Source organism: Melopsittacus undulatus, chromosome 12 (genome assembly GCF_012275295.1).
Source record: "Melopsittacus undulatus isolate bMelUnd1 chromosome 12, bMelUnd1.mat.Z, whole genome shotgun sequence".
Taxonomy (NCBI): domain Eukaryota; kingdom Metazoa; phylum Chordata; class Aves; order Psittaciformes; family Psittaculidae; genus Melopsittacus; species Melopsittacus undulatus.
Window position 1 is genome coordinate 8,403,325 of NC_047538.1, and position 25,554 is coordinate 8,428,878.

The 25,554-nt window shown below is 50.0% G+C and overlaps 1 protein-coding gene across 2 annotated transcripts in view; it reads left to right on the plus strand.

Annotated features, from left to right (window-relative positions):
- MEGF6 (multiple EGF like domains 6) overlaps positions 1-25,554 on the plus strand; it is a 76,776-nt gene that overhangs the window by 21,986 nt on the left and 29,236 nt on the right. The window contains exons 5-6 of one of the 2 annotated variants that reach the window (XM_031043887.2): positions 9,408-9,530; positions 22,834-22,956. In XM_031043887.2, the coding sequence (XP_030899747.2) occupies positions 9,408-9,530; positions 22,834-22,956 (246 nt within the window). Of the gene's footprint in view, positions 1-9,407; positions 9,531-15,494; positions 15,759-22,833; positions 22,957-25,554 lie in introns of those variants that run through there. The other variant, XM_034068119.1, reaches the window with a different exon arrangement.

The window sequence follows — 25,554 nt, forward strand, 5'->3', positions numbered from 1 at the left end:
TCAGAGCTTTGACAGATGCTTGGTTTAGGATTCACATTCAGTTTAAACCTGAGCAGTGAAATGTCTGAATATCAAACCAATTCTTCTCATGCCCGTGTCTCTCGTTTCCTACTTTGGAGGCAGAGCCTTCCCCATTGTCTGGTTGTGGTTTGTGTGTAGTGAAAACTGGGGCTTTCTAACTTAACACCTGCACCTTGGCTGTTCCTTTCTCTTGAAATTCACTTGCTTCCACTCACTCTGTAACCTCACTGTGAACAGCAGCGGGTGCAGTTCCCTGGTACCTACACTGGGGTTGTCACCTGTTGAGGCAATAGGAATAATTACGTTGCCATCAATGCTTTGTTCCTTCTTTGAGTGAGAGGAGACCTCTAACACCTTCATAGCTCAGCCCTGGCAAACACATCCGTAAGGTGATGGAGCTCACTTCAGAGGTCTGGAAACTCTGAAGGAAGCTCCTTCAGCGTCTCCATAAGAGGAATACAGGTTCCTTCCCAGCAGAGCTGTCTGCCTGGCTTTCACTGAAATGCAGTTTTGGCTGTAGAGTAGGGAAAAAACCCCATCAAACACCAGCCCGTTTGCGGAGCTCCCGAAGGGAAGCCTTGCAAAGCCTGCCAAGAGCAGTACACTTTTATATTGCATCCATTATATATAATGTGTCAGGAAAGAATTCTCTCCACTATGGAGGGGTATTTATAGTCCATAAGGTTTTATGGCAGAAGCACAGAGTCTAAGGTTACTCTGGTCAAGCTGTTGCCTCCGACTTGAGCAGGAGCAGGTCTCAAGAGCAGGAAAGCAGCCTTGGAGAGGGAAGATCCCGGGTGTGATCCTGGGTCATTGTTTCACTGGGAAGACCCTGTCTTGGAGCAGCTTGAAAAGAGAATGAAGCAAATGCTTCTCTATGATGTTTTACCTGAACTGAACCCCTGGAGCTTCATGTTCCTTAAAAAGGAGACAGAATCCTTTGGAGTTTTTCATGGCACAGGCCATCATGTCCAGTTTAAAAAGACCTGCAAGGTTTATGGTCAATGTAGGTCAACTCACTGCCGTAAGCAGCTTTAAGTCCAAAAAACCCTAACTGTGCTATTGATTCAATGTACTGTGGCCATCTCACATAGTTAGAGCTGTGAGAAGTTTAACAGGAGCCAAAAATGATATTGCAATTGCTCTGGAAAGTTGGCTCTTGCTAAATGGGGGATTTCAGGTTGCACGTGCATGGTTGGTATGTGTGGGAATGACACCACTGTGATAACATGAACCTGCGGTCCCCAGTCTGTTTCTTCTGGAACCCTCCAAGCCTTGGCTTACAACAGGCAGTGAACATAAACACAGATGGAGGTGCATGTACATTGTGAATCTTCATGCTCACTGTTGTGCTTCCTACCTCAACAAGCACCGCAGAGATGACCTGCTGTTCCTGTCACAGCAGATACAACCTGTGCTCTGTAGCTTATGAGATAAAGACTGGATACATCACAAGTGTTTAAGGCAGTACATGTAGGTGAGCAGCAAAATGCAGATGATGGCAGTTTGGGTAGGAAATCACAGAAGAACTCATGGGTGAACAAAGAAGCCTGTGGAAAGCAATGAACATTGCACTAAGTTTTACCTGAGCACTGCAGGAAGCTACAGAGCTACCCCAGATAATCTGCTCGCTGCAGACCACAGCAGATCCCATCAGGCATGTTCTCCTGGACATGTGCTCTCTTTTGGGGGGAAAAAAGAGGAAAGAGTGATTTCCTGGCTATGCTGCCTGCCCTGGCTCACCAGCTGGGGCTCTGGTACTGCAGAGCAGGAGGAGATAGGCTGAGACGATCTGAGCATTTGATATACTCCATGGAAAGACACTGAGCTTATAGATGGTGAGGTGGGAAAGGCTGAGAATCTGGTTAGGAATTGTGGAAAGATGGGAAAATACATAAGCTTCCCAAACAGCTGTGAGTCCGTTACATTGCACTGTGGCCAGAGGGAGGAGATAGAGACTGCTCTGCTCTGCTCAGGAGCAGCTCCTCCGGAGCCTGCCTCATCCTTCCACTGTGGTGGGAATCTTTCCCATCAAATCCGTTTGGAATTAGGGAAAAAAAACTACCCCGAATTTAACCATTTTTAACCTGTATAAACTCTAGCAGGTTTCTTTCTGGTGTATTTCTGGTGAAACAGAACAAAGTGACTTTTGTTTATTGTTTTGGCTTGGGACCTGACCTGGAGTTTGCCATGGAGTTCTCTTCATTGCCGGCTCGTGCTTGCTTGCGATTGTACATGCTGAAGAGGAAGGAGGAAGGTGTCAGGGTCTGAACTGCTCAGGGAATGGGAATTCTCTCTCTGCAGTAATAAACAATTAAGCAGTTAAAAATCCTTTTAGTAAAAATAAAAGGGAAAAGATGCTGATGGGGAAAGGCAGCGATGCTGTTTCTCGCTTGATAGCAACAGCCAGCAGGCCATGCAGCAGCCAATGCTTGTCCCAGGGCCGACAAGCTGGACAGGCAGTTTCCAAAACCAAGGATCAGAATCACTTTTCTACTGACCCATTCAGTGCAATAAGCATCATTCCTGAAGCCAGGATTGGCACTGGATCTCTCCTGTAGCCAGAGGGAATGCGCTGGCTCCAGGTCCCCTGGAGCATCGTGGAGCAGAAGCGTCCAGCACCCGGTTACACAGCATCCCACCAGATGATTGTGTTCACATCGGGTTGGCAACGCTGAGAGGTATTTGGGGCTGAGACAGATGAGGATGTGAACTTTGCATCTTACAGATAAGGAGTTCTGCTTTCCTGGGATGATGGTGCACAGGGAGGAGCGTGGAAGCTGCACAGCTGCCTTGCTTGGAGTGTGCAGCCCATCCCAGGGATACACCCCCTCTATTTATAACAAAGGATGTGCTATAGTGAGGAATAAGTAGAGGGAGCTGCCAGTACTTAGCTCTTGGTGGGCAACTCTCTGTGAGGTTGTGAGCTGCTGAGATGTGTGTGGAAGGGAGAGTCCCAGCAGCACATTCCATGCACATCCACCCCGTTTGCTCCATCTGAAGTGAGGGAATGGGCTGCCGAAAGCAGGAGGAACAAGAACGAACACAGCAGCACAGCCTGGGCTGCTTGGGTTGAGGTTCTGCTTCCTGCTTGCTCCCTCTCGGCCGAGGTGCAGCATCCCACAAAGCGTCTGGGTCCCTCTTGCGGCTCGTGGGGAAAATCCCAGCAGTGCCAGAGCCTCCTTGGATGCTGACAGAGGAAAGAGATGGACATAAAGGACTGGGGAGAGCAGAGTCAAACCCACCCGCACAGCAGAGGCCTTTGGCTCGGAGGAGAAGTCACCATGAGAACCACAGCCTAAATTCTGATCGTGATGTTCTAATTCCCAGCGGGAATTTGGTGCTGGCACCGTCGCGTTCCCAGCCCCAATCCCACGGTCATGCTTTCCTGGCGCTCTGATCCAGCCCAGCTGCAGTGAGCCATGCCCCATTTGCCCTCCCTCCTGGGACAGAGGTGATGCTCATCCAGCTTTCCCACCACAGCACTTCCCAGCTTCGCCATCCTCAACTGGGGAGAGCTGGCACTGGAGCATGAAGAAACATCCTGCCAGCTCCTCTTACCTGGCACGCTGCTGGTTTTACTCGATGAAGGGAAATTAAGCCAAGTTAAACCTCACCTGGATAAGGATGAGGTTGGAACCTTGGCACCAAAGGTCCTGATCCTCCCTCCTAGGGAACTGCGACCAGCAGAGATGATTTGTGTGGCCTGGAGCGAGCTGACCTCCTGTGGGTCATCAGAATAACACACAAAGACTGTGCCTTGTTCTGTCAGGGGTCACATTCCCTGCCCTGAGTCCCCAAACTGAGCTGATGTGTGTGCTTTGAGCTGGGAGATGACTCTCACTTCACGGTGGGTTCTCCTGGTGTGCTGGAAAGGGACAGCCATTGTTCCAGGGATGCTCCAAAACTGGGGCCTCTTGGCATGTAAGCTTCCTTCAAGCCTTTTTACAAGACGTTGTAAAGTTGCTTGACAATAGGCTGTGAATATTAATGGTCTCTTAGCCCGAAGGCAGATGGAAAAGTGGAGGGTTTGTTATCGGTTTGAGTGGATGCTGCTTTCATGTGGGAGTGTGCAACTCCCATAAATAAATACCAGATGTGCTGGAATTCTCCTTAAACTGACATGAGGGTTCTCAGGAATAGGAATACCTGCAGGAATCACTGGTTTATTTCAAGCCTTTCCTAGCTAAAGGTGCCAAAGTGAGTTTGTGAGTGATGGAGGTTGCAGGATGGGAACCACCCCCATCGTGCTCAGCCTGGCTCCTGAGGCTCTGAGCTCTTCCATTAAGCCAGGCTTACCTGTAATTCCAAATCCCATCACAACGATGCAGATCCTTCAGAAAGAGGTCAGTCAGTCCTGGCTGTGCACAGGAGCAGCACCGTGATGCATTTCAAAGGACACTCCTGAATCATTCCAGTGCTGGGAGGAGGATGATGAGTGCAGGTGAGCAGAGCTGAATGGTGCAGAGGAGCACTGATGTTGGGAGGGATATGGACTCATCTGGGGGCTGGGGATATGTTTGAAACAGGGATTACTTGGCTGTGACTGAACTTTCTACGTATTCCTCTGCAAAGCTGCTTAAAAACATGGGTAGAGTTTCATTTTGTTCTTTCTTTTAACTAAAATGATGTATTTCTTTTCATACCACAGCCCACTCCACAAGTCATGGGCTGCTTCTCGGAACACTCAGAGGTTAGGCTGTATGGGATCATACAGCTCAGTGGTGATTTTATCACAGGACTCTGAGGGTTGTTTCTGGCTTGGGTATCTGAACGTGGGTATCAGCTATTGCAATGCCCTGCCATCCATACGGATTACTGCCTAGAGGGAGCACAGAGCTGGAAAAGTGAGAGGATAACCAGTCTGAATGGGAAATGTGCCTGTGCTCTTGGATTCTGGTGTGGGCAGAGTGATGGACAGCTCAAACTAAGGACAGGAAGAAGCTGTTCTCAGGGAACAGGCTCCCGTGAGCATCTCGATGTTTGCTGTGCGTGACCTTGGAAATCAAGTATAGGTAGAGCCTGTGGGTGTGATTCCAGGCGACCCATACTTGGTTTCCAGGGTGTGCAGGGGATCTACAGTGGGAAGCAAGCGGAGCCCCATGCATGGTCCAGCCAGGGTTATCCTCTGGTTTCAGCTGTCCACATGCAGGCTTGTCCTGTAGGAAAATGTGCAATATCCAAGGTCAGGAATCTCAGTCCTTTCAGTGAACGTGAACTGAGGTTTGGGTTTGTCAGGAAACGTGAAGCTCGAGGCAGGATTGGTGCTGCAGCAGAAAATGGTCAATGCAGGGCAGTGGTTTCAGGGACATGGGGCAGGTCTGGGTCTTGGCTGCAGCAGCAAGTGAAGCTGCTCCAAGCATCCAGCGTGGCTTAGTGGGTCAGTGACACAACCTGCCCCAATTCCTGCTCCCCACAACTCTGCCTTTGGCTCCTAATGCGCTGCTCCTTGGGGAAGAGGAGAGCACTGGTACCTTTAGATGGCATCTGGCACCCCTGCCTGAATCCTTCAGTGTGACCCAAGCACTGTGGGTGAGGCAACTGTGCAGCCTCACACCTCCCTGAAGCACTCATGGGTTGCTTCAAAGATGCACAACAACCTCCTGGAATAACGTATGAGCCGAGGAGCGATTCCAACACAGCTGCTCCTGCTTAGCTCGCGGCTCCGGGAGGCTCAGCTTTGATTTAGGGACCAACCTTTACTTGCTCTTTCCCGTGACATGTGGCTGGTGGTGACAGCTGATTCATTGCTGCCTGGCAAAGTAAAGCTCATGCTCTGCGCGGGGGATGCGCTGTGATTCCAAGGTATCCTTTGTCCAAAGATAACTCAGGATGACCAAACCACCCTGAATGGATGATAGCAAAGTAGTGACCATCAGCCTCTTCCCCTGTTGGGGACAAGAATGGGCTGTATCTCAGTGCTGCTTTTCCATGGGAAGCCAGGATGGAGGCAGGGGTGTTAGTGGCGATGCTGGAGTGTGGGGTGAGTCGGGATGAAGGATGCTCCGTGTTTTGTTTATGAATTGTGTGTTTCAGTCAGGGAGGAAGGAAGTTTCATAATGCTTTAGTAAATACCAGCTCTGAGGAACGGAAAGCAGTGTTTGCAGAGCCTGACCACACTGCTTATTATTACAGAATGTGGAGGGAAGAGTAACTCCTGCTCTGGCTGCATCTTCAGGGGAAACTCAGGGCTTAGGGGGAAGCTGCTGAGATTGTGGCTCTTTAAAAGATTAAAGGGAGCTTTATACAAAAACTGCTGTTGAAAAACAGTCATAATAATAAAATAAACCCCATCGAATAGGCTGGAGTCCAGCTGCACCCAGCACAGACCCAGCAAAGCTACAGCACCTTCGAGCTCAGTGACTGGCTCCTCTCCATTGCTGTTTGCTGCTGGCATTCACTCGAGGAAACATACCTCAGATGGCCCAAATTGCCTTGGCACTTAAGACTTCTTTCTCTCTCCCCTTATGGTTTTTGTCTAATCCTTTATAAGGTCATAATCTTGATTTATGGCCTCAGAAAGGTCTCCTCTGCAGGAATAGATTGGTGCCACAGGCGTAGCTTGAAGGTGCTGCTGTGTGAGAGGCTTATTAAACCATGACCCATTATGAGGATGAGTGGGACTGAGGCAGACAAGTTGTGGACCATAAACTCCTCCCTGAATGCTCCCAGCAGGCTGCTTGCATTGTGCAAGGACCTTCAAACCCATCGGCCTTTCTCACTGCTCCCCCTTGGCTAACTCAGTGTGACAGAGGTCTCACTGCCTCCAGCTGCCCTTTTAACTCCTGAAGCATCAGGGTTTCAGGTTCTTCAGCCTTCCCTTCCCAGTTCCCCTCTGCTCCCCATAACCAATCAGGAAGCATTCCTTTGAAATACAGCATTGCCCAGTCCGTGTGTCCATCCCCCAGAACTGTTGGTGTGGAGAACACTTGTGTGGTAACAGATATAGGAGCAAGGGGCAGAGCAGGAGCAGGAATTTGCTCTCATTTTTGTAGCATCATTCACAGATTCACTTAGAATCACTTGTTGTGATGCATGGAACAGGATCCATCCTGCCACCCATTAGTGCAGCTGCAGGAGATGGCATCTGCCTTGAAAGCAGCTCATGGTGGGACAAGAGATGTAAGTCTTTGGTGCAGATAGAAGAGCCTTTAACTGATGAACGGTTACTTCCCAGCACTGGTTTAAGAGACTCTTCCTCTTGCAGTATGAGAGTAACACCTTTTGTCAAACAGATACCACATTCAGGCAGCCACAGCACCTGAAAATCCAGCTCAGATTGATGGAGTTACTGAATTCACACTGTTAACACCCGAGGTGTGGAAATCCATCCCTGGAGAGGATGCAGGGAAGCACCGGGTACCACCAACCACCCAGAACCTGCCTTACAGGAAGCATTGGGAATGAATGGGGCTCTCCCAGCGCAGTGAGGGGATTAAGCAGATATAAACCCGTGGGATTTAGCTGAGCAGGTCCTGGGGTTTCTGAGCACACTTGCACTGTCTGGTGTTCCTGAAGGAGCTCAGAGCGCTGAGCCCAGGCAGGGCTGAATGAGGAGAGGCTGAGGGAATGAAACCCTGCGTCTCTGATCACAGCAGCTGTGTTTTGATCACTGTCCTTTGACTCTGCTCTTGGATGGTAACACATTTAATTCCTTGTGACTTGACCAGTTTGTGTGCTACCCATGCTACCCACCTTTATTATTGTTCTCACAGGAGCGATCTATGGCCTGTTCTATACTGAATAAAGAGCATCCCTGCAAGGGATGCCTCCTGGGCAAGGAAGTGCTGCTGGGAGGCAACAGTGGATGCCCATCCCCATCCCATTCCTGCCCTCATCCCTGTCCCCATCCCTGATGGTTACTGTGCTGTGAGTGCTGTGTGTGTACTGCTGTGCTGGCTCAGGCAGCTCACAGCTCCATGTCCCCCTTTCCTTTCTTCTGAAGCCCTATTTCCTGTGATGCTCTGTGTTCTCATGCCTGCACAGTTGGTACCCGGGCAGGCTGCACTGCTTTGTGGTCCCCACTTTGGGAATCACTGATCTAAACCAGCATGTGCTGTCTCACCTGGCTTGTCATGGGATTCTCTCTGGCTTTGGCCATGGAAGCAGCAGTTTGAGTTGGGCTCCAAGCTGGAAATGGGGCTGGCTCCTGCCAGACAGCGAGCTCTGGGTGAGCAGCAGGAACCCGGCTTTATCTGCAGTAGCAGAAGGAAATGTACAGAGCACAGTATGGCTGGAGCATGCGTTCCTGGCTAAGCCACAGCTCATTATTCTTCCCTCCAGACCAAATGCCTTAAACCAGTATTTGTCTCCATTTTTCTACTTCTTTTTAGAAGGAAATGCTTCTTTACAGAGCAAAGAAAGGAGCAGCTTCTGAAGCACACATACATTTCTAGAGTGCTTTGCTTAGTGCCAAATGTCAGGAGTTTGCCAACAACTGATAAATCTTTCTGAAGCCTCCCCATATATTCCACATGTTTAACTCAAACTTGGCGTTTCCTAATCAAGGGCTGATTCTGATCTGTAACTGAATGGAATGGAATGGCTTCATGCTCCTGTGGTGCAAGGTTTGCTCCTCATCCCGCTGCCAGTCCCTGATCCCTCTGCCTCTTCGGAAGCAGATCCTGGCTGAGCTTTCTGTATCTCTCCCAGGAATGGGAGCAGGGATTCACAGATGGGTTTTCAGATGGCTGCTGTTTCAGTGTCATTGGGAGGCTCCTTTGGGTTCCCTGCTAAGCTGAGGAGTGGAGGGAGCCTGTGGGTAGGCAATGAGAGAGGTGATGATTCCTCTCTTCACTGCAAGTGGTTGCTCACTCTAAAAGGTAACTCAGGAAAGATGTTCCATGTTCCTGACCCACACCCTGCTGAGGGGAAGAGGAATTTCTGGTTGTGGTGGGGTGATGGGATTTATTCTGACCTCGAGTGACAACAATTGATAGAACATTAAAATCAGGGGTTGTTGTGACTGTCTTCAGTTTTTAGTGTAACTTTCATAGGGGTAACATTGTTCATTGTGTGGGTTTATTGAGGGGATTTTTAGTGCAGAGGTGTAGTGGTTCTACCGCTCTGATTTAAGACAAGAAAGTCGAGTTTCTAAACCAACCCATTTTTCATTAAAGGATTTTTTCCCTTCTCATTGGCATGAACAAGAGGGACATTACAATGTGCTGTGATAACAGATCTGTTCTTACCCATGTGAGGGCCTGTGTTCGTTCAGGATAGGAATCTTTTGGGTAATGACACCTGAGGTGTTTGGGTTCATTTTGCACTGGTTGATGCTCTTTGTTCTCACTGGCACTGGCAGGTTAAGGGCAGAACAAGCTGGTTCTGCTCCCATGCACTCTGCTCTGGAGCTGACCCTCACTGTGCTCCCTTCTCCCCTGCAGATGTGAATGAGTGTGAGGTGGGGAACGGCGGCTGCGAGTCCCAGTGCTGCAACACCATCGGGAGCTTCTACTGCAAGTGTGCGATGGGGCTGAGGCTGGCGCAGGATGGGAAGGCGTGCGCAGGTAGGGATGGGGCTGCAGGGGGGTCTGTGTCACCAGAGCAGAGCCTTTGGGGTCTCCCTCTCCTCCTTCATGCTCTGTGTGATCTGGTGCTTTTAATCCATGCAAAGGGCTCTCGTGCTTAGAGGTGTAAGTGAAAGTCATAGAATCATGGGATGGGTTAGAAGGGACCTTAAAGCTCATCCAGTTCCAATCTCCTGCCACAGGCAGGGACACTTTCCACTAGAGCAGATCTCTCTGAGCCCCATCTAACCTAAGGAGAGCCTCACCTGGATAGAATTGATGTTTTCAGGGTGAGATCTTGGCCCTGGTGCAGTCAACGTCATGTGTTTTATTGCTTTACGAATGAGATTTCTCCTTCAGAGTCTGTATCTTCATGTTGTTCCCTGCCTTCCGCTTTAAATCTCCTGTTTACAACCAAAGTGAAAGCGAAGGCTCAGTTTTATGTTTGTGAAATGAAAATACTGGATGGGATTTGATGTTGTAGTACTTGGAGGAAGCCTCACATCGTGTGGCTGCTTCACCTCCTGCAGCCTGACTCTGCTGCTGTGTGGATTCCCTATCCCTTTGTCCCTGGTGTTATCATCGGGCAAGAGTTTGGGTCAGCTGGAGCAGAGAAATGCAGATAGCCATTTGCTTATCAGAGCCAAGAGCAAGATAGATGCATTGTCTGTGAGGATATTGCAGTTCTAGGGTTCACTGGCAGCACTGGAGACAGCCACCTCTGCTGGTGCTGCAGACACATCCTCCCTACCGCAGCACTGAGATGCCTGCTGCAGGGTACCAATAATTGCTTTAGGATGATCCTGGCTTTGTGATGGAGTTATTGCATCTTTCCAGCACTGGCTGGCTTAGCAGAAGTCCCAGAGTATTCCAAGTAATTAACGAAGACTGCTGACAAATGGGGAAAGAGACATTTCTGTGGAGCTCTGGTCGGACATGAAAGAATCCTGCACAAAAATGTCACTTTCTTGCCAATTTGGTGCATTTGTCTTGTTTTGTTGAAAATAACAGAGAAGTATTTCCTGGCTCCATCCCGCTGCCGAGATGTGTGAAACAAACAGCTCTGCCCTTATCTTAGCCAAGCTCAGATATTTGCAGTTTCCCCAGAATTCCCCCGATGAGGATTAGCTTCTCGGATGATTAAGAGCATCAGGATTTTGGTGCAAACAAACAATCCCTTTTTCTCTTGTTTTAGAGGAGACAGTGTCAATCCCTTTGTATATATGCTTGGGATTACTTGTAATTAGTAATGCCCACAGAGCTGGCATGTGGCCCTGTCTCCCCCTTGTTGCAATGGAGACGGCAACCCCCTTTTGCCATCATCCTCCTGGAGACCCTTATTCCTTCTGGGAGCATTTATTCTGTCTGCAGGTTTCATTTCACAGAAAAAGAGCATGGAAAAGATTAAGCCCTGAATTAACCGAGACCAGGATTTGCATTGGGCTGCATCCCTCACATACTCCTGTCCTATTCCAGTGTGAATCTCTATACACCGCAAAGAGGGTGTTTGCTGTCCTCTCTCTACTCTGCCCTTCTCCACCTTATCCTTACTGCTGGGATAGGGGTGGACCCTGCTGGGCTCACCACTCTTTACATTCATTTCATATTCACATCAGATAAACTCTCCCCCCGTACCCCAGTTGCTGATGCATGTATGGGGAGGAGCAGAGGGGATTAGATCCCTGTTTGTACAGATGGACGAGTTCAGCAAAGACAAAACACATTGATTAATGTTTACAGTTTGCAAAATACTCAGCTTTTCTTGGTCAAGGTCCTGATGGAGCCTGAATAAAGCAGCCTGGGCTTCAAAACATGAGCTGAGATACTTGGAGCCTGTTGCTGGCTCTGTGTTGGGGCAGGAGGGTTTGGACCTCGCATCTCCCAAGGGTGGTCTGAGCAGTGGAGCTGTGGGTTCAGAGGCCTGCAGTTCACTTTGCCTCACCCCTGTGACTTGGTTCCTGGCTCGGGTGATGGCAGGCTGGCCTCTTCGGAGTCCTCCTCGCACAAGGAGCTGCTAAACAAATAGCTATGGGATAACATCAGCAGGATGCTTTGTGTGGGGAGGCAGCAAACCACCAACACCCAGTGTCTGCTCCTAAGGTAGGGAATCTTCTGAAAGAAACCAGTTCATCTTGGGTACATAAGGACTTCCCAACCAAAACTGCTCAGAAAGAGAAGGATGCTATAGCTCAGGGAGAGCTGGCTGCTTTTCCTGCCCTGAACTGGTTTAAGTTATGTCTGCTCTCAGTAGGAATACGGGATGAGGGGGATACCACTGCAGGAGCAATGGGCAAAAAAGAGAATTCATTTTATACCAGGGTTGGCTGATGAGTGATTTTAAAACGGATGTAAATGTCCTTGTGCAACTCAGGAAAGAGATGTAGGAAATACAACACTTGGAAACGTTTGGCTGCACAGACCTTAGCACACCTGTCAGCTGCAAGGACAAGTTGAGAGGGGCACACAGGACATCTGAGCTACAGGATCCCACTGCCTGCACCATCCACCACAGGATGGGCTTGGGACATGTCTATTGCATGTACGTGTGTGTGCACAGTGCTGGCTCAGACCTCGCCTGGTACCTTAGAGAACGACTCCTGGCTTGGCCTTCCCCATGAAGCAGGCAGACGGGCAGCAGCAGCCTCTGGCTCTCGGCTCTGTTTTCCCTTCTGAGCCAAAGGGATTACAGCTATAAAGAAAATCCTCCCTTGGATTTATTCAGTCCTGGGCTGCTTTGCTACCAGGAAAGGAGCCAATTTGCTCTTGTACCCATCTGTCTGACCAGCTCACTTTATACTGGCACTGAGCCCCTGGATGGTACCAGCTCCCATCTTTATTTACACGGTTTGAACCTGAGCTGATTATCTAGAGTTGTGTTTTATACCCTACTAATGCTCATGTGGTTTACCAGTATCAATACTACACAGTGCTTGGAGAGGGTTTCTGTTTTGTTGGATACAGGATGGTTGTGCTCGTAACCATGAGCCTCTCCAGTAACTCCATCTGTCATGGGAGAGCTGTCTGTGGAGGGGTTTGGGAACTCAGGGTTGGGGTTTGTACAGGAAACAAACAAGTTTTCTTTTCTCTAACATATTTTGAGGTGTGGTAAGTTCTAGGGGAGCTCAAGTGCTGTTTGGGCAATGTCACCTTGAGGTCCTGCTGCACAGTGTTGTGTGATAACGTTAGGGATGCTTCTTCCTCCAAGCTATTTCTGTGGTACCTTCCTTGGTTAGAATGGATGAATAAGATGAAAGGAAACCTGTCTCCCAGTAGCCCCATGTAGTGGAGGGTGAAAGCAAACCCTGAATGGGCAAAATGTGCCCCTGGAAGGGGAAGCAAGTAAAAGATGCTGAAACAGAACTCGTGAAGCACAGATCACTGCTGGCTCCTCTGCTGTGCAGGGATGCAGGAGCCAGGAGCAACAGAGCTTCCTGCACTGCTTGTCATCCTGCCAGCCGTGTGCCATGTGCTTTGTACACAGAGGGAAGCTGAGAGTCCCCCTCAGCCCCTTCTCTCCACTCTCCTTCCCTGTTTCATCCATCTCTTGCATGTTTCTGCCCTCTTTTATATTCTCCATTCGGCAGTTTCCTTTTAACTGTAGACTCCTTTCAAGCATCAGAAGAAACTTGTTTCAAGGTTTAGGTAATCTTTGGATGTAGATAGAAGCACTCTCATTCACATAAGCTGGTTTGACCCATGTCTGTGCAGGGATGAATTAACTCCGGGATGCTTTTGAACTACAAAGTACAGCATCATCAGCTGTAACTTGTTCAGGTCCTTATGACCATTTATTAACACTGAGACTGAATCTGAATGAAATTCCAAGGGAAGGACGGGTTCGGTCCAGCTCGGTCCCTGTTTCAAGACCCCTCTGGATGCCTCTCCCAGCTAACACCACAGGAAGCAGTAATGATTTGCTGCTGACTGTAATGTGTTGCCATACTCGAACCAGCTCTTAGTACTTAATCAGCTGAAGTAAATTAGGTGACAAGGAAGCTCGAGCTGGCTTGAACCTGGCCAAGCATAACTTATTACATAAGCAGAATTCAGTGTATGCTCGAGCCTGATGTACTTTTGGTCCATGTGTTACAGGTCAGAGCTGTCTGGAAAAGTCTGAGCCTCTCAGCACTATTTGGGGTTATTTAACAGTCTGAGGAATTGTGAGACTGAACAAGTTTGTCACAGGCGATGCTGAGCAGCACTGCCTGTGCCAGCATCTGTTTCTGCAGGCCAAGGAGCCAGTGCTTTGTTGGGAGCTGTGTGTGCCCACGTAGGAGGAATTTCCAGGTCATGGAGCCAGTGGTAAGGTCCCTTCGGTTGGTGCCTGTGCACTCAGGGAGTCCCTTGGAGCACTGTGGTTCATCTGCATTCCAGGCAAGGATCGGTTCAGACAGACAATGTCTCAATGACACTGCTGAGCTGGGGAAGTGGCTCTGGACCATTTGTCACAGCTCTGTGGCAATGTTCATTTCTGTGTGTCAACGCTGCTGGAAACAGTCACAGGGAAAATGTCAACACCGGCCATTGAAATGGCTTAAATGTCACTGCTTGGTGGGAGAATTCCCAAGGACCCCAATGGGGCAGCAGTGACGATTCCCAATGTCTGGCAATGTGTTATTTTTAACTGGGTGAGGTATTTGGTAGATGTTTCTAATAGGACGGCAGTGTAGGACTGCAACCAGTGATGGTTCACATGGGGAGTGTTGGCGTGATTTCTCGTGCCTCTGGGTAATGCCCCTCCAGCATTTCCCCTCCTGCTGCCCCTATTCTGCCCTATCTCCTCTCTGGTATTTTTGGTAAGCCCACAATGAGAAGCATGTGAGCTGTTGCAATGGATGGATGTTATTAAGATGAGCTGAAGAGATCCCTGAGATGTTAGCAAGTGGCTCTTGCTTGGAGCACTCTGCAAAGGGGACTCATGACCAGAGCCTACCTTCCTCTGGAAGCCACTGCAGCAATAGTGTAGGCATGGCTTAGTGGTGGACTTGGCAGTCCTGGAGTAAAGGTTGGATCTGATGATCTTAAAGCTCTTTTCCAACCTGGTTGATTCTATGACTCTATAATAGCCTTAAATTGTTATTTTCTTCCTGGATTCAGCTTCTCTCCGTGTTTCAAAAGCTTTTCATGGAATTCTGTTCCTTGCAGCCTAAACCACGAGTTTTAATTTGGAATTTTACTGCAGCCAAATCACACTAAAACACCTTCGAGTAGCAGGCCCAGCTCAGCCCTGCGAGCACATTGGTTCAAACCGTTCCAGAAAGCTGCAGAGAGCTTTTGAGCTGGCCCTGGAAAATCCAATGAGCCATTTGTGCTTCTTGCTTAATGAAAAAGGTAAAACCAAGTTCTAGGCTCCGGCTCACAGGGAATGGTGATATTATGGCTTTCATTGGAGGGGCTGTTCCTCCGCTGGGTTTGAATTTGGTGATGGATCTGATGATTTCGTGATTTCAAGAGCAGCTCAGTGAAGGTTTTTCTGCCTGTGGCAGTTGGATTGCTTGGGGAGGTGTGATCCTTAACAGGGCACTTACCAAGCCTCAGGTACCCATGGAAAGCAGTGCTTTGCTGTAAAACCGAGACCCCGCTGCCGCTCCATGTAAGGGCAGCTCACGAGGTGTTCCTATGGGATTCTGTGGTCTCTCCTCCGGTGAAGGGCTCTGAGGGGGCTCTAGGGTCGGGTGGGCAGGCACAGCCCTCCGGCAGGCCACGGTGAGCCCCGGACCGGCACCGGAACCGCTGCTCCGCCCCGTCCGCCCCGACGGTGTCCCCGGCGTTCAGCTCCCGGTGCTCAGCAGTGTCCGACCCCCGGATCCGGGACCCCCCCCCCCCCCCCCGCCCCCGCTGTGCCGCTGTCCCCGCAGCCCATCCCAGCCCCGGGGCTGCCGTCAGCTCAACCCGCCCCGTCGGCAGCCTCGCTCCGCCCGCGGGGCCGCTCCCGAGGGCTCCGCCGGGTTTGGCTTCACCTGCGGGGCGGGGGTAGGGGCGGGGCGGCCGGGACCGCAGAGCCGCTGCTCCGGCATCCTCCTCCTCCCGTCCCACCGCACGGACAGCGGTGCCGGCTGCGGGAGCCCCGCAGAGCCATGGGGCTCTGGGTGATGCTGTGGTGCGCGGCCGCCCTGGGCAGCATCCCCGGCGCCGGCGGCGAGCACTACCGGTACCTCTGGAGGAGCTGCTACCCCTGCTACCCGGGACGGGCGGGCTACGGGGCAGGCAGAGCCCTGCCTCGGCCAGGTACGGAGCAGGGCAGGGGGATGCGGGAGGTGAGGGGCAGGGAAACAGAGAGGTTGGGTTGGGGGGGGGGTGGATCTGCTGCACTGCTTGGACCTGGATCTTAACCACCGCTTAGCATTATCACAGGAGGGTTGGTCGTTCTGAGAGGTTGCTGCGGGGAAAGAAACAGGAGTTTCTTTTTATCAGTTGCTGTGCAGCACTCTGGCTTGGTTAAGAGTTGCTACTGTGAGCTACGAACTCATGCGTGTTGTTGGGGTGCATGGGTTAGGTTTTTACTCAGTTCCAAACGATCTCATCCTGGTCTGGGACAGTAAATGAAATATAACACTCTTTTATCATGAAAAATAAGATGCTGGCACAGGGTGCCCAGAGAAGCTGTGGCTGCCCCATCCCTGACAGTGTTCAAGGCCAGGTTGGACATGCCTTGGGTCTGGTATTCTCTGAGTCTAAAAAGAGTCTGCCTTTCCCCTGCAAGACTGAGTTTGGGCTGTGTGAGTGCTGCACAGCAGTCTGAGGGGGTCAGAGCATTGCTTATTGCTGGTTTTGGTGTACAGGGAACCCTCTGGCAGCAGTAACTGGTGTTAGCTGGGGAGCGAAGGGGCAAGAGGTGGTCGAGCCATGTCTTGCAGTGACTTCTGTGTGCTGAAATGGTCCCAGCACAGGCATCCCAAGGCAGTTGTGGTGTGGGCAGCGCTTGGCCAGCCCAAGCTTCCCCTGAGGCAGGTGGAGGGATCCAGGCACTCAGCTCCAATAGAAGAATGTTCCCATGCACTGGCTGATGTGTGAAGGTGATGGGGCTGCTGAGCGAGGTGTAAGCTCCGCAAGCACACACATACCTGCTCCTGCTCCTGCCTCCTCGTGTGCAGCTGGCTCAGTGTCAGGGAAGGTTTGTGGTTTCCTGAAGATGTAGGAAATAGTGGAGAATATGTGACATTTGCTAAAGACTTTGGATGCTTGTGAGTAATGTAGACATCGAGGAATGCATTATTTCATCATGAGATAATCCTAATAAATAAATGCCCCAAGCAGTCAGTTATAAAAGTGATATTGATGTGTTTGAGCCAGACCCTCAGAAAGAGGGTGAGTTGCTGGTTTGTTATTTATAGATCAGATGTTTGTCTTGAACTCAGACTGCATGTGCCGTCTCCATCCAACTCCATTAGCTCATATGCCTTCTCCAGGACAAGCTCCTGAGACCCAGCTCAGGATGCCGTGTTGCTCATCCTAAACTTGGTATTTACAGTGGATTTGGCTTATGGTTTTCTCTTTGCTGCTTGAGCTTCTCTTCAAGAGGTGGTAGCAGCCACTCTCTCCATTGTATGACTTTTACAGCACCATGTGCTGGTTTGCTGGAAGAGAATTCCCTTTTGCCAGGCCCCTGGCTTCTATGCAGCTGTGTTTCAGCAACGCAAGCACAAGAGACTGCTCTGTGTGTGTTTCATTGTATGGATGGAGAAGGAAGGGCTGGTGTGTGTAACAGCAGTGTGCACTTCACTGAGGCCTCAAGTGCCTTAAAATGCCTTCTGTGTACAAACAGTGCCCTCTTGGGTCCTTGGCTAGCTTGGAGTGGCTAATTGCAGTGCTGTGTACTATGTCCTTACACAGCTCACCATGACAGGGGAGATCATTGTGCTCTGCTGGGGACTTGCATCGAGTTGTCACAGTCATGTACACCTAGTACCTAGTATTAATCATAGACTCCAAGACTGGTTTGTGTTGGAAGGGACCTTAAAGCTCATCCAGTTCCAACCTCCTCCCACGGACAGGGACACCTTTCACTAGACCAGGTTGCTCCAAGCCCTGTCCAGCCTGGCCTTGAACACAGGGATTAGGGTTATTCCCTCTCTGATCCTCCAAGGTGCATCAGGAACCAGGATAGAACACAGCTGGTACATCCCAGTGTGTACATCCCAGTGTGTATGTTAGTGGGGTCAGCTGCCAGGGCATGGCACAGGGACCAGAGCGATGTGCCTCTGACCATGCACATCTGGTCACAACAGCAGCCTGCCCAGGGAAGGGGTGAGGCAGAGCTATGGGGGTGGTTTGAGTGGGTGAGCACAGGCTGTCTGCCTGTTGGTGCGTGCCCCTCTGCTCCACACTGTGTAATCCCGGAGCAATTATCAGCACCAGCCAGAGCCAGAGCAGAAAGGAGCTGGGCAACTCCCAGCCACTGAGCTTCAAGGCAGGGAAAGGTGAGCTGAGGACAAAGCAAGTGACTGAGGCAGAACAGCTCCTGGATACACTTTCACTTCATTGGATTGTTATAAACCAATGCATCTGTTCCTGAAGCACCTTTGGAAGCAAGGGAAAGCTATGGGCATGTCTTACCTGGCTAGGAGGGGCTGCCCTGGAAGGGATGTCAGCCAGAATCACTCTGTGGAGCTGCTAATCTAGACTGGTTTCTCATCGGGTACACTGAACCCCTCCTGGTGGAGGCTCTGGCTGCCCAGCATCCTGCTCCTTGTCTCCTTCCAGCCCCTTCACTTCTTAAAACTGCTGAATTGGCCTCAACAAACTGGTACTGGGAAGATAAAGTCACTAAGTCCCACACATGCTCATTTTGATGGATTTCAATTAACCTTTTCCCTGCAGCCCTCCTCTGTAATCCAGGCTAATTGCTGCAGGGATTACAGCCTGGCGCTGCTGTTCAGGCCAGATAGAGTGGACCTGAGCTATCTACCGCCTGTGCTTCCAGCTGGGATCCATCTCCTCCTCCTCAGCCTCTCAGAGGAGATAAACTGCCTCTCTACCAAATATTCAGTAATTTGCAGTAATTTGCCACTTTCTTTCCTCTGACATGGAGCTCTTGGCAGAGATAAATCCCTGTATTGCCTCCTGAAGGACCCGTGCATGGTCAGGGAGTGCACTTAACCAAAGCCATCTCCTCACACCCTTCTCCTTTTGTTCTTGTGTTCATCTTCCCTACATTCGATCACACCATTGCCCCTGTTGGTCCACACAGATGGTGCTTGAGGCCGATGGATTGTTTCTGTTAGGGATGAGGCTGATGAGAGCATGGGTGAGCCTGTGTCCTTGTGGATGAGGACACGAACTCCGGGTTCCCTAAGCAGCAGGGAACTTTCCCTACCCCATAAGCCAAGTCCCACACCCAGGCTATGTTTGGTTTTCATGTCTGCCTTGGTGGGCTTGACCAGTGTCCTCTGCCCTACCCATGCTGGCAGAGCATCCCGGCACGTGGTCCTGGTGTGCTCCATGCTGGTGAGGCTCCGGTTGTCAGTGTCAGGCAGTCCTCTGAAGCACAGCCTGTATGCTTCTCATTTTCCTCCTTTGGTGTGTTAATTTCAAACAGACTTTGTCAGCTTTCCAATAGGAGAAACAACCTCAGCGTGCCCCAAACCGCATCTCGCAACGCGGCACGTAGGGTTTCAGGTCTTGGTGCTGCCAAGACGTGCACCGAGGGCAACGTCACCCTTTGCAGTGATGATCCTGCTGCTTCGTGGTTTATGTTCCTGGGTGAATCATCCCCTGGTGAGCCCTGGGGCAGGTTGGAGATGCTGCTGCTGGGGGTGAGCAGTGGACCTGCACCCTCACTGCTCCCGGGACCATGTGCTGGGAATGGTGCCTCTTCCATCACCGGTCCCAGTGGGCAATGCAGCTCTTGTCCCTTTCCTCTCTCCCTATTCCGTTGTCTGCTGCAGGGAGCAGTCCAGGGCTGTGGATGGACCCTGGTGCTTGGGCATGGCCAGGCAAGAGCTGCCCAGAGTGTCCCATGGAGCAGGAGCAATTCCCATTTCCCAGCATGAGCCAGGGCAGGGCAGAAAGATCCTCTTAAACCTGTGCCCCAGCACACCATCGTTGTGGTTCCTTAGCAGCTCCTAACCCCACAGTCTGGGGGCTGAAAGCAGCCGGTCCCCACCAGAAATCACAGAGTCTCCTTAGAGCATCCTCCCAGGAGGTGCCCCTTTGTGCACTTATACTGGAGTTTGAATTTACTTGGGCAAAGCTTGTCCCATTCCCAAAGGTACAAACCAAAGGGATGACACTGCTGCCATACTGCCAGGGGTGCTCACACCATCATGGAGTGTATGTCAAACATCTGTGTGTTGCTGCAGAAGTTGATAAGTGAGGCTCCAAAAGGGAAAATGGGACCCGGTGGGTTACTGGGGGATGATGATGATGGGTGTTTCTATGGCTGGGGGGTGAGGAAGGATGGGTTGTTTTCCCAGGGCAAGGTGGGATGGAGACAGCCCTCTGCAATTACAGAGATTTAGAGGGTGAAAAGTACAAAGGGGAAGAAGAGATGTTTAGAGAAGAGATGTATAATTACCGAGTATGATTAATGGGGTGAAAATAAGAAGTTTACTCAACACATCACTAACTCTTTTGGACAGTAAATTCTCCATGGTTTCAGATTAGAGCTGAAATGAAGCAATGGAACAGCCATTGAAATTCAGACAAAAAAACTCCATACAAAATCTTCCTAAACCCCACTTTTCCTGTTTTTAAGCATAACAGAGCCAGTTTTGTGTATTAGAGCTAGTTCTGCCCATAGAGATGTTGGAAAACCCCAAAAATTCACAATATCTGTTGCTCTGTGGCTGGCTGGGCATAGGGCAGGAAGAACCTGGGAGGACGGATGCTCTGGCATCGCTCTTGATGAGTTGCTGCCCTGCTGCACATCAGGGAGGGCATCAGGGGCTCCAGGGCTCTGTAGCATGCAAACTATGTGCAGCCTTACAGAGGAGAATGATTTAATTAGAGCTGGGCTGCTCCGACAGGCATCTCAGGCTCATGCCACAGCATTCTTTCCCCCCTGGAAAGCTGGTTTGCATTTGCGTTGCTCTTTGCAGAGCATCACTTGAAGCTTATGTTTCACCTCAAAAATCTGCTCATTTTCCCTTCTTACCAAATGAAGTGTCTTGGAAAAAACAGGAAGAAAATACCAAAACCCTCTAAAATGTCCAGAGGAGGAATCTGTAACCCAGGGAATGAGCAAAGGCACTACAGAGATTGCTCTTTGCTGGGTTAATGAAGCCTTCAGCTCCAATGGAGAGCTCTGGAGGAGGACCCTTGTGCAGCTGGGTGTCTGAAGTTGGGGTTGTGGGTGTGTGGGGCATCACCAGGACAGAAAGGACCATTTCCATGTTCTCTGATCCTTAGGTTTTAACTTTTTAAGCAGCAAGAAGCCTTCTAATGACAAGTATTCTGCAACAACAGTGATTTTCTATCATTACTGTGCAGCAAAGACAGTCAAGCATCTCCTTTCCCACTTTGCCTCCCATTTCATCCCTGACCCAGTCCCTTTGCTTGCTGCTGGCTGATTTAGTTGGCAATTAACCTGATGAATATAAAACTAATAGAACTAATGCCCAATTTACACACTGGCTTCAGCAAGGTCGTGTTTCTCCTGTGGTTTTGATGGGCTTTTCCTCCTCTGTGAGAGCTGCCATCCGCTCAGAGCAGGTGATGCTGCATGAGGAGGGTGAGGCCTGAGTAGGTTTCTGCTCCACTGGCTTGTAAAGACACAGCCGGGAGCAACACCCTGCTGTGATTCATTGAGGAAGTGTTTCTTTATCTTCTTAGTAACAGTCATTGATGAAATGGTGCTGGTTCAGCACGCAGCTTAGCTCCGGATTGCGATCCAGCTTCCTTTGCCAGAGGGAAAGGGTTGTGCATGCTGAAGGTGTCTTCACAGCGTGCATGGGAAGGATAAAAATCCAGACTCCTGTTTTTATCCATGGAAAAGGGCATTGCTGGCTGGGATTATTGCTGGCAGCATGAATGTGATCCAGATCTTACATCCTTTACACTCTGAAAGGTAGTGCACAGGTATATGTGTGCACCCCCACACAAACAGCAGGAATTAAGGAGCTGTGCAGCTGTAGCCACAAACATCCCTGTTAGTTCTAACTGTAGCCCTCTGAAGGAGTCTTTTGTCTTAGAAACTTGCAGTTGCCTTTAACAATCTTCATGTATGCATCTTAGCACCATGTAACTGGGAGCTCCAAACCTTCCTACACTTCTCAGTTCTGGAAGATGCTCGGAGCACTTAAAGGCAATTGAAGGTCTAGGACAGAGGAATGAATCTTGCTCTCTGTAACACGCTGCTGGATTCAAAGCTTTGATAACAAAATAGAACAGGATTTTTTATCAAGACCTCATGGGCCAGTTCCCATTTCAGCCCTTGTGGGATTGCTCAGCACTTGGCAGAAGTTCCTGGCTCAGAGAAAGGGATTTTTCTGTGGTTTTACCAATACTGGATTCCTTGCTGCAGGAATTGCTGCCTCAGTTTCCCCAGTCAGAATCTCCCCCTTTGTATTTGGGGTCCAGCTGGACTTCATCAGAAGTATTGTCTGAAGTATGAGCAAACCCATTGTAATGACCTTCTCTAGGCATTAATTCTCCAGTGTCTCACAGCAGCTCTGAGCACAGGATGCTCATATCTGGTACCCCTCTGTGCTGCATTTCTGCAGCAGATCAGAGCTGTTCCATGGGCCTAAAAGGTGTGAAATGTGCTAAATGCTTTGCTGTGTACTGAGATGAGAAGTGAGACAGCAAAACCTCTCACCTTTGGTACCTGGCTGAGCTCTGTTAGCTTCTGTGCTGCGGGAGGATGAGTGTGGCTGGGCAGGATGAGAATCTGCTGCTCCGTATCCCTCCCCTCACTCTGTATCATTGGGTGTTTGCTCCCACCAAATGTTAGGTTTGCTCTTCATGTAACAAGCAGTAAATGGACAATCTCAGCCTGTTTTCAACACATAAAGAGTAAGGAAGTATAAAACATTAATTAATCTATAACCTTAGAGCAAATGGGAAACGTGACCAGAGTGAGATGAAGGATGGCTTGTGCCATTTGACAAAGTGATGCTTTTTGGGGTCTGTTTTGTTCACTGCATGCTTGTCCCTGAAATGTCTCAAATAGCTTCACTCATTGAACATAATGAAATAGTGATCCTGTTCCCTCTGCATTCATGCCTCCAATCTGGACTCAGCAGAGGATAAATAATCCTGGCTCCACAGACCATCATGCCCACTCCCCTGAATCTTTTCACCATCATCTTTCACCACCATCTTTTCACCATCATCTTTCATCATCTTCCCTTTTCTTCTGCAGATATTGATGAGTGCCAGGTCCACAATGGGGGCTGCCAGCACAGATGTGTCAACACCCTTGGATCTTACTATTGTGAATGCAAGCCAGGCTTCCGCCTGCACACGGATGGCAGGACCTGCATTGGTAAGTCACAGGTTCAGATCCCTTGAGAATCACCAGTTCTCCATAACCCTTTTCCTACCTGTACGTGACACTGTATAAGAATGCTTCCATTGGCTTATCTGCTCAGATCCATGCTCTGTGCAGGGAATTGGAAATGATGGTGATGGATTGCATGTTCCTTTGCTTGTCAGGATCCAGGCTGTCTTCCCTAAGGTGTTTTTGTTACTGGGCTCATAGTGTTTGCTGTTCTTCAGTGTGATTTTGACATCTTTGCAGTTCCTCAGTTTATCCTGGTTCAGGGGAAGTAAATTCCAGTTCTTTGGTGCCTTGCTTTTTGATAGAGGGTGTATCAGGTCCAGCATCTCCAGAACAAAGAGATAATGAAAAGATGGATTATAAACCAAATGGATTATGAAAAGGCTCAAGTCAGTCCCATTGTTATCTCAATTGTTTCCCCAGGCTCTGGGTGTGATAGGCAGTGGAAATAAGCAGAGCTGTATGTGGAACAGGGGATGTTGGTCATGCAGCCGTGCAGATGGTGTGGGTCCAGACACTGTGGCTGAGATGCCAGGTTTGGCTTGCGGCTGATTCCTGGGCTGATTTCTTGGAACACCACAGTTTGCCAGCCCCAGACTGGAGGCTCAGAGGCTGGAGCCTGGCTTTGCCTTCAGCATCTGCTGCTGGTTTTAGTAAAGCGCTTGATTTGACACATTTTTCCATTTTTTGAGGGATATTTTCGTACAAGTGGAAAGAATTCCGGGCGATGCTGTTACAAAGGCCATTTGCTGGTTTGTCTCAGGATAAAGTCACATGCCAGAGCTGGCTCCAAACGACTGCGTGAGGCTGGGTTGTTCCAGCTGGGAATGGTGGTGTGGGCAGGGAAAAGAGCCATGGAAGGAAGCAGGACCCATCGTGCCCCTCTCAAGTGCAGTGGGACATACATTTAAGGTGCAAGTTCACTGAGTGTGATCCAGATCTTAAAGCCAAACCATTCACAGCCCACTAGCACTGAGCACATCAACTTGTGTTCATGGCCACGCGTCGCTACTGTTTGCATGTGTGTATGTGGTCTGTCATCTAATAACTGCCTCTGTAATGTGTAGTTCTTCTTTCTGTGGTACATGGTGATCCTGCTGCCTCTGCCTCATGGAATAACACATGAGGGAAACCGAAGTCAGGAGCGTTCTCAGCAGGGTCAACCCTGGAAGGTGAAACTATTCCCATAGGAAGTATTAAAGGGATCTCTATAGAGTGGAATCTGTCACTTAAAAGCCATTTCCATCCTTTTCTCTCATTCTTTATGCTTCCCAGCTTGTATGGCTGTGCTGTGCAGGGCACTGCTGGGCTGCTCGCACCAAGCGCCGCAAACCTGCTTTGCATTAAACTTCTGAGCAAGTATTTGCCATCATGTGCACAGGGTTGGAATTCATCTGCCAAAAGGAAGGGGTCCCTGCTCATGAAACCTGATCTGCTATGAGAGTAACTGGGGCAGTTCCTGGAAGCAATGGGGAGGGAGCAGAAAGGATCTGCTGTACCCCTGTGAGCCACAAAGAGCAGGGGAAAGTCAATGCAGCCCAGGCAGGGCGAGTAGAACCCCTCTCACCACATAACTGTACAATGTGTTGCTCAAATAACAACCGAAGGGAGGTAAAAATCTGGCTTTGTCCCTTCAGGACTGGTGCCTTTTGTTCTTAACACATTTGTGTGTATGTGCCTGTCAGTTACACCTTTGCAACAGCTTTGTAGTAACTTATTCAGTTGGTTGTGTCAAGGGGTGGAAGGAAACATCTTTGTCTCAGAAAAGCTCAGAGCAGGGCACAGATTACTCCTCTGCCAGTGTTTTTGGCTGTACCTTGTGCAATGGGTGCCTGTGTCTCAGAAGTGCCCCATTTGACGCCTGTCCCATAGTGCTTTCTGCCCGTATGGATCCTATATGATAGTGCTGGAACCAAAGCTCTGTCCTCCCTGTGTCTGCTGGCTGCATGGCAGCAATCACAAACAGCAGCCCAGCCTGACGTGCTTTGAGCTTGCACAACTCCCATGTGTGTAATGTCCATGCCCCAGGCAAGGGCAGCACCTCTGCTGGTGACAATGGGAGGCTGCCCAGGGGATGTTGTCACCCCAGGCTCGGTCCTGGCAGTGGGATGCTCTATCCCATTTACTGCCTTCAGCAGTGCTTGCACAAGGAGCCCCTAGGCCGGGCAGGCAGCTTTCGAGGGGTGACTATGGGGTGACCTGGAGCATGCGCTCCCTCTCTGTGATGCTTTCACAAGTACATGCAAGTGGTTCTTCCCTTCAGTGCTCGGGCTGCATAAATATTTACAGTGTGGAGCCGGAGGCTTTGCTCTGCTCTTGGAGCTCACGTGGCTTTCATTAAGGCATCGCTCATAGGGCAGTGAAGGCAGGAGCCTTGCCCAGCACTCCCTCCCTTCTCACGCCAGTTTTCCTGTTTCAGGAGCATCCCTGGGGAAGAGGAAGGTGTTTTCCAAGTGCCAGCTGTAAGAGGAAGAGCTTTGGTCCCTTTTACAGCGCAAGCAGAGCTTGGCTCTGTGCTCAGGACAGCAGCATGTTCTTAAAGCTCATCTCTGACATAGCCTGGAGAACGGAGGGCAGTTGATG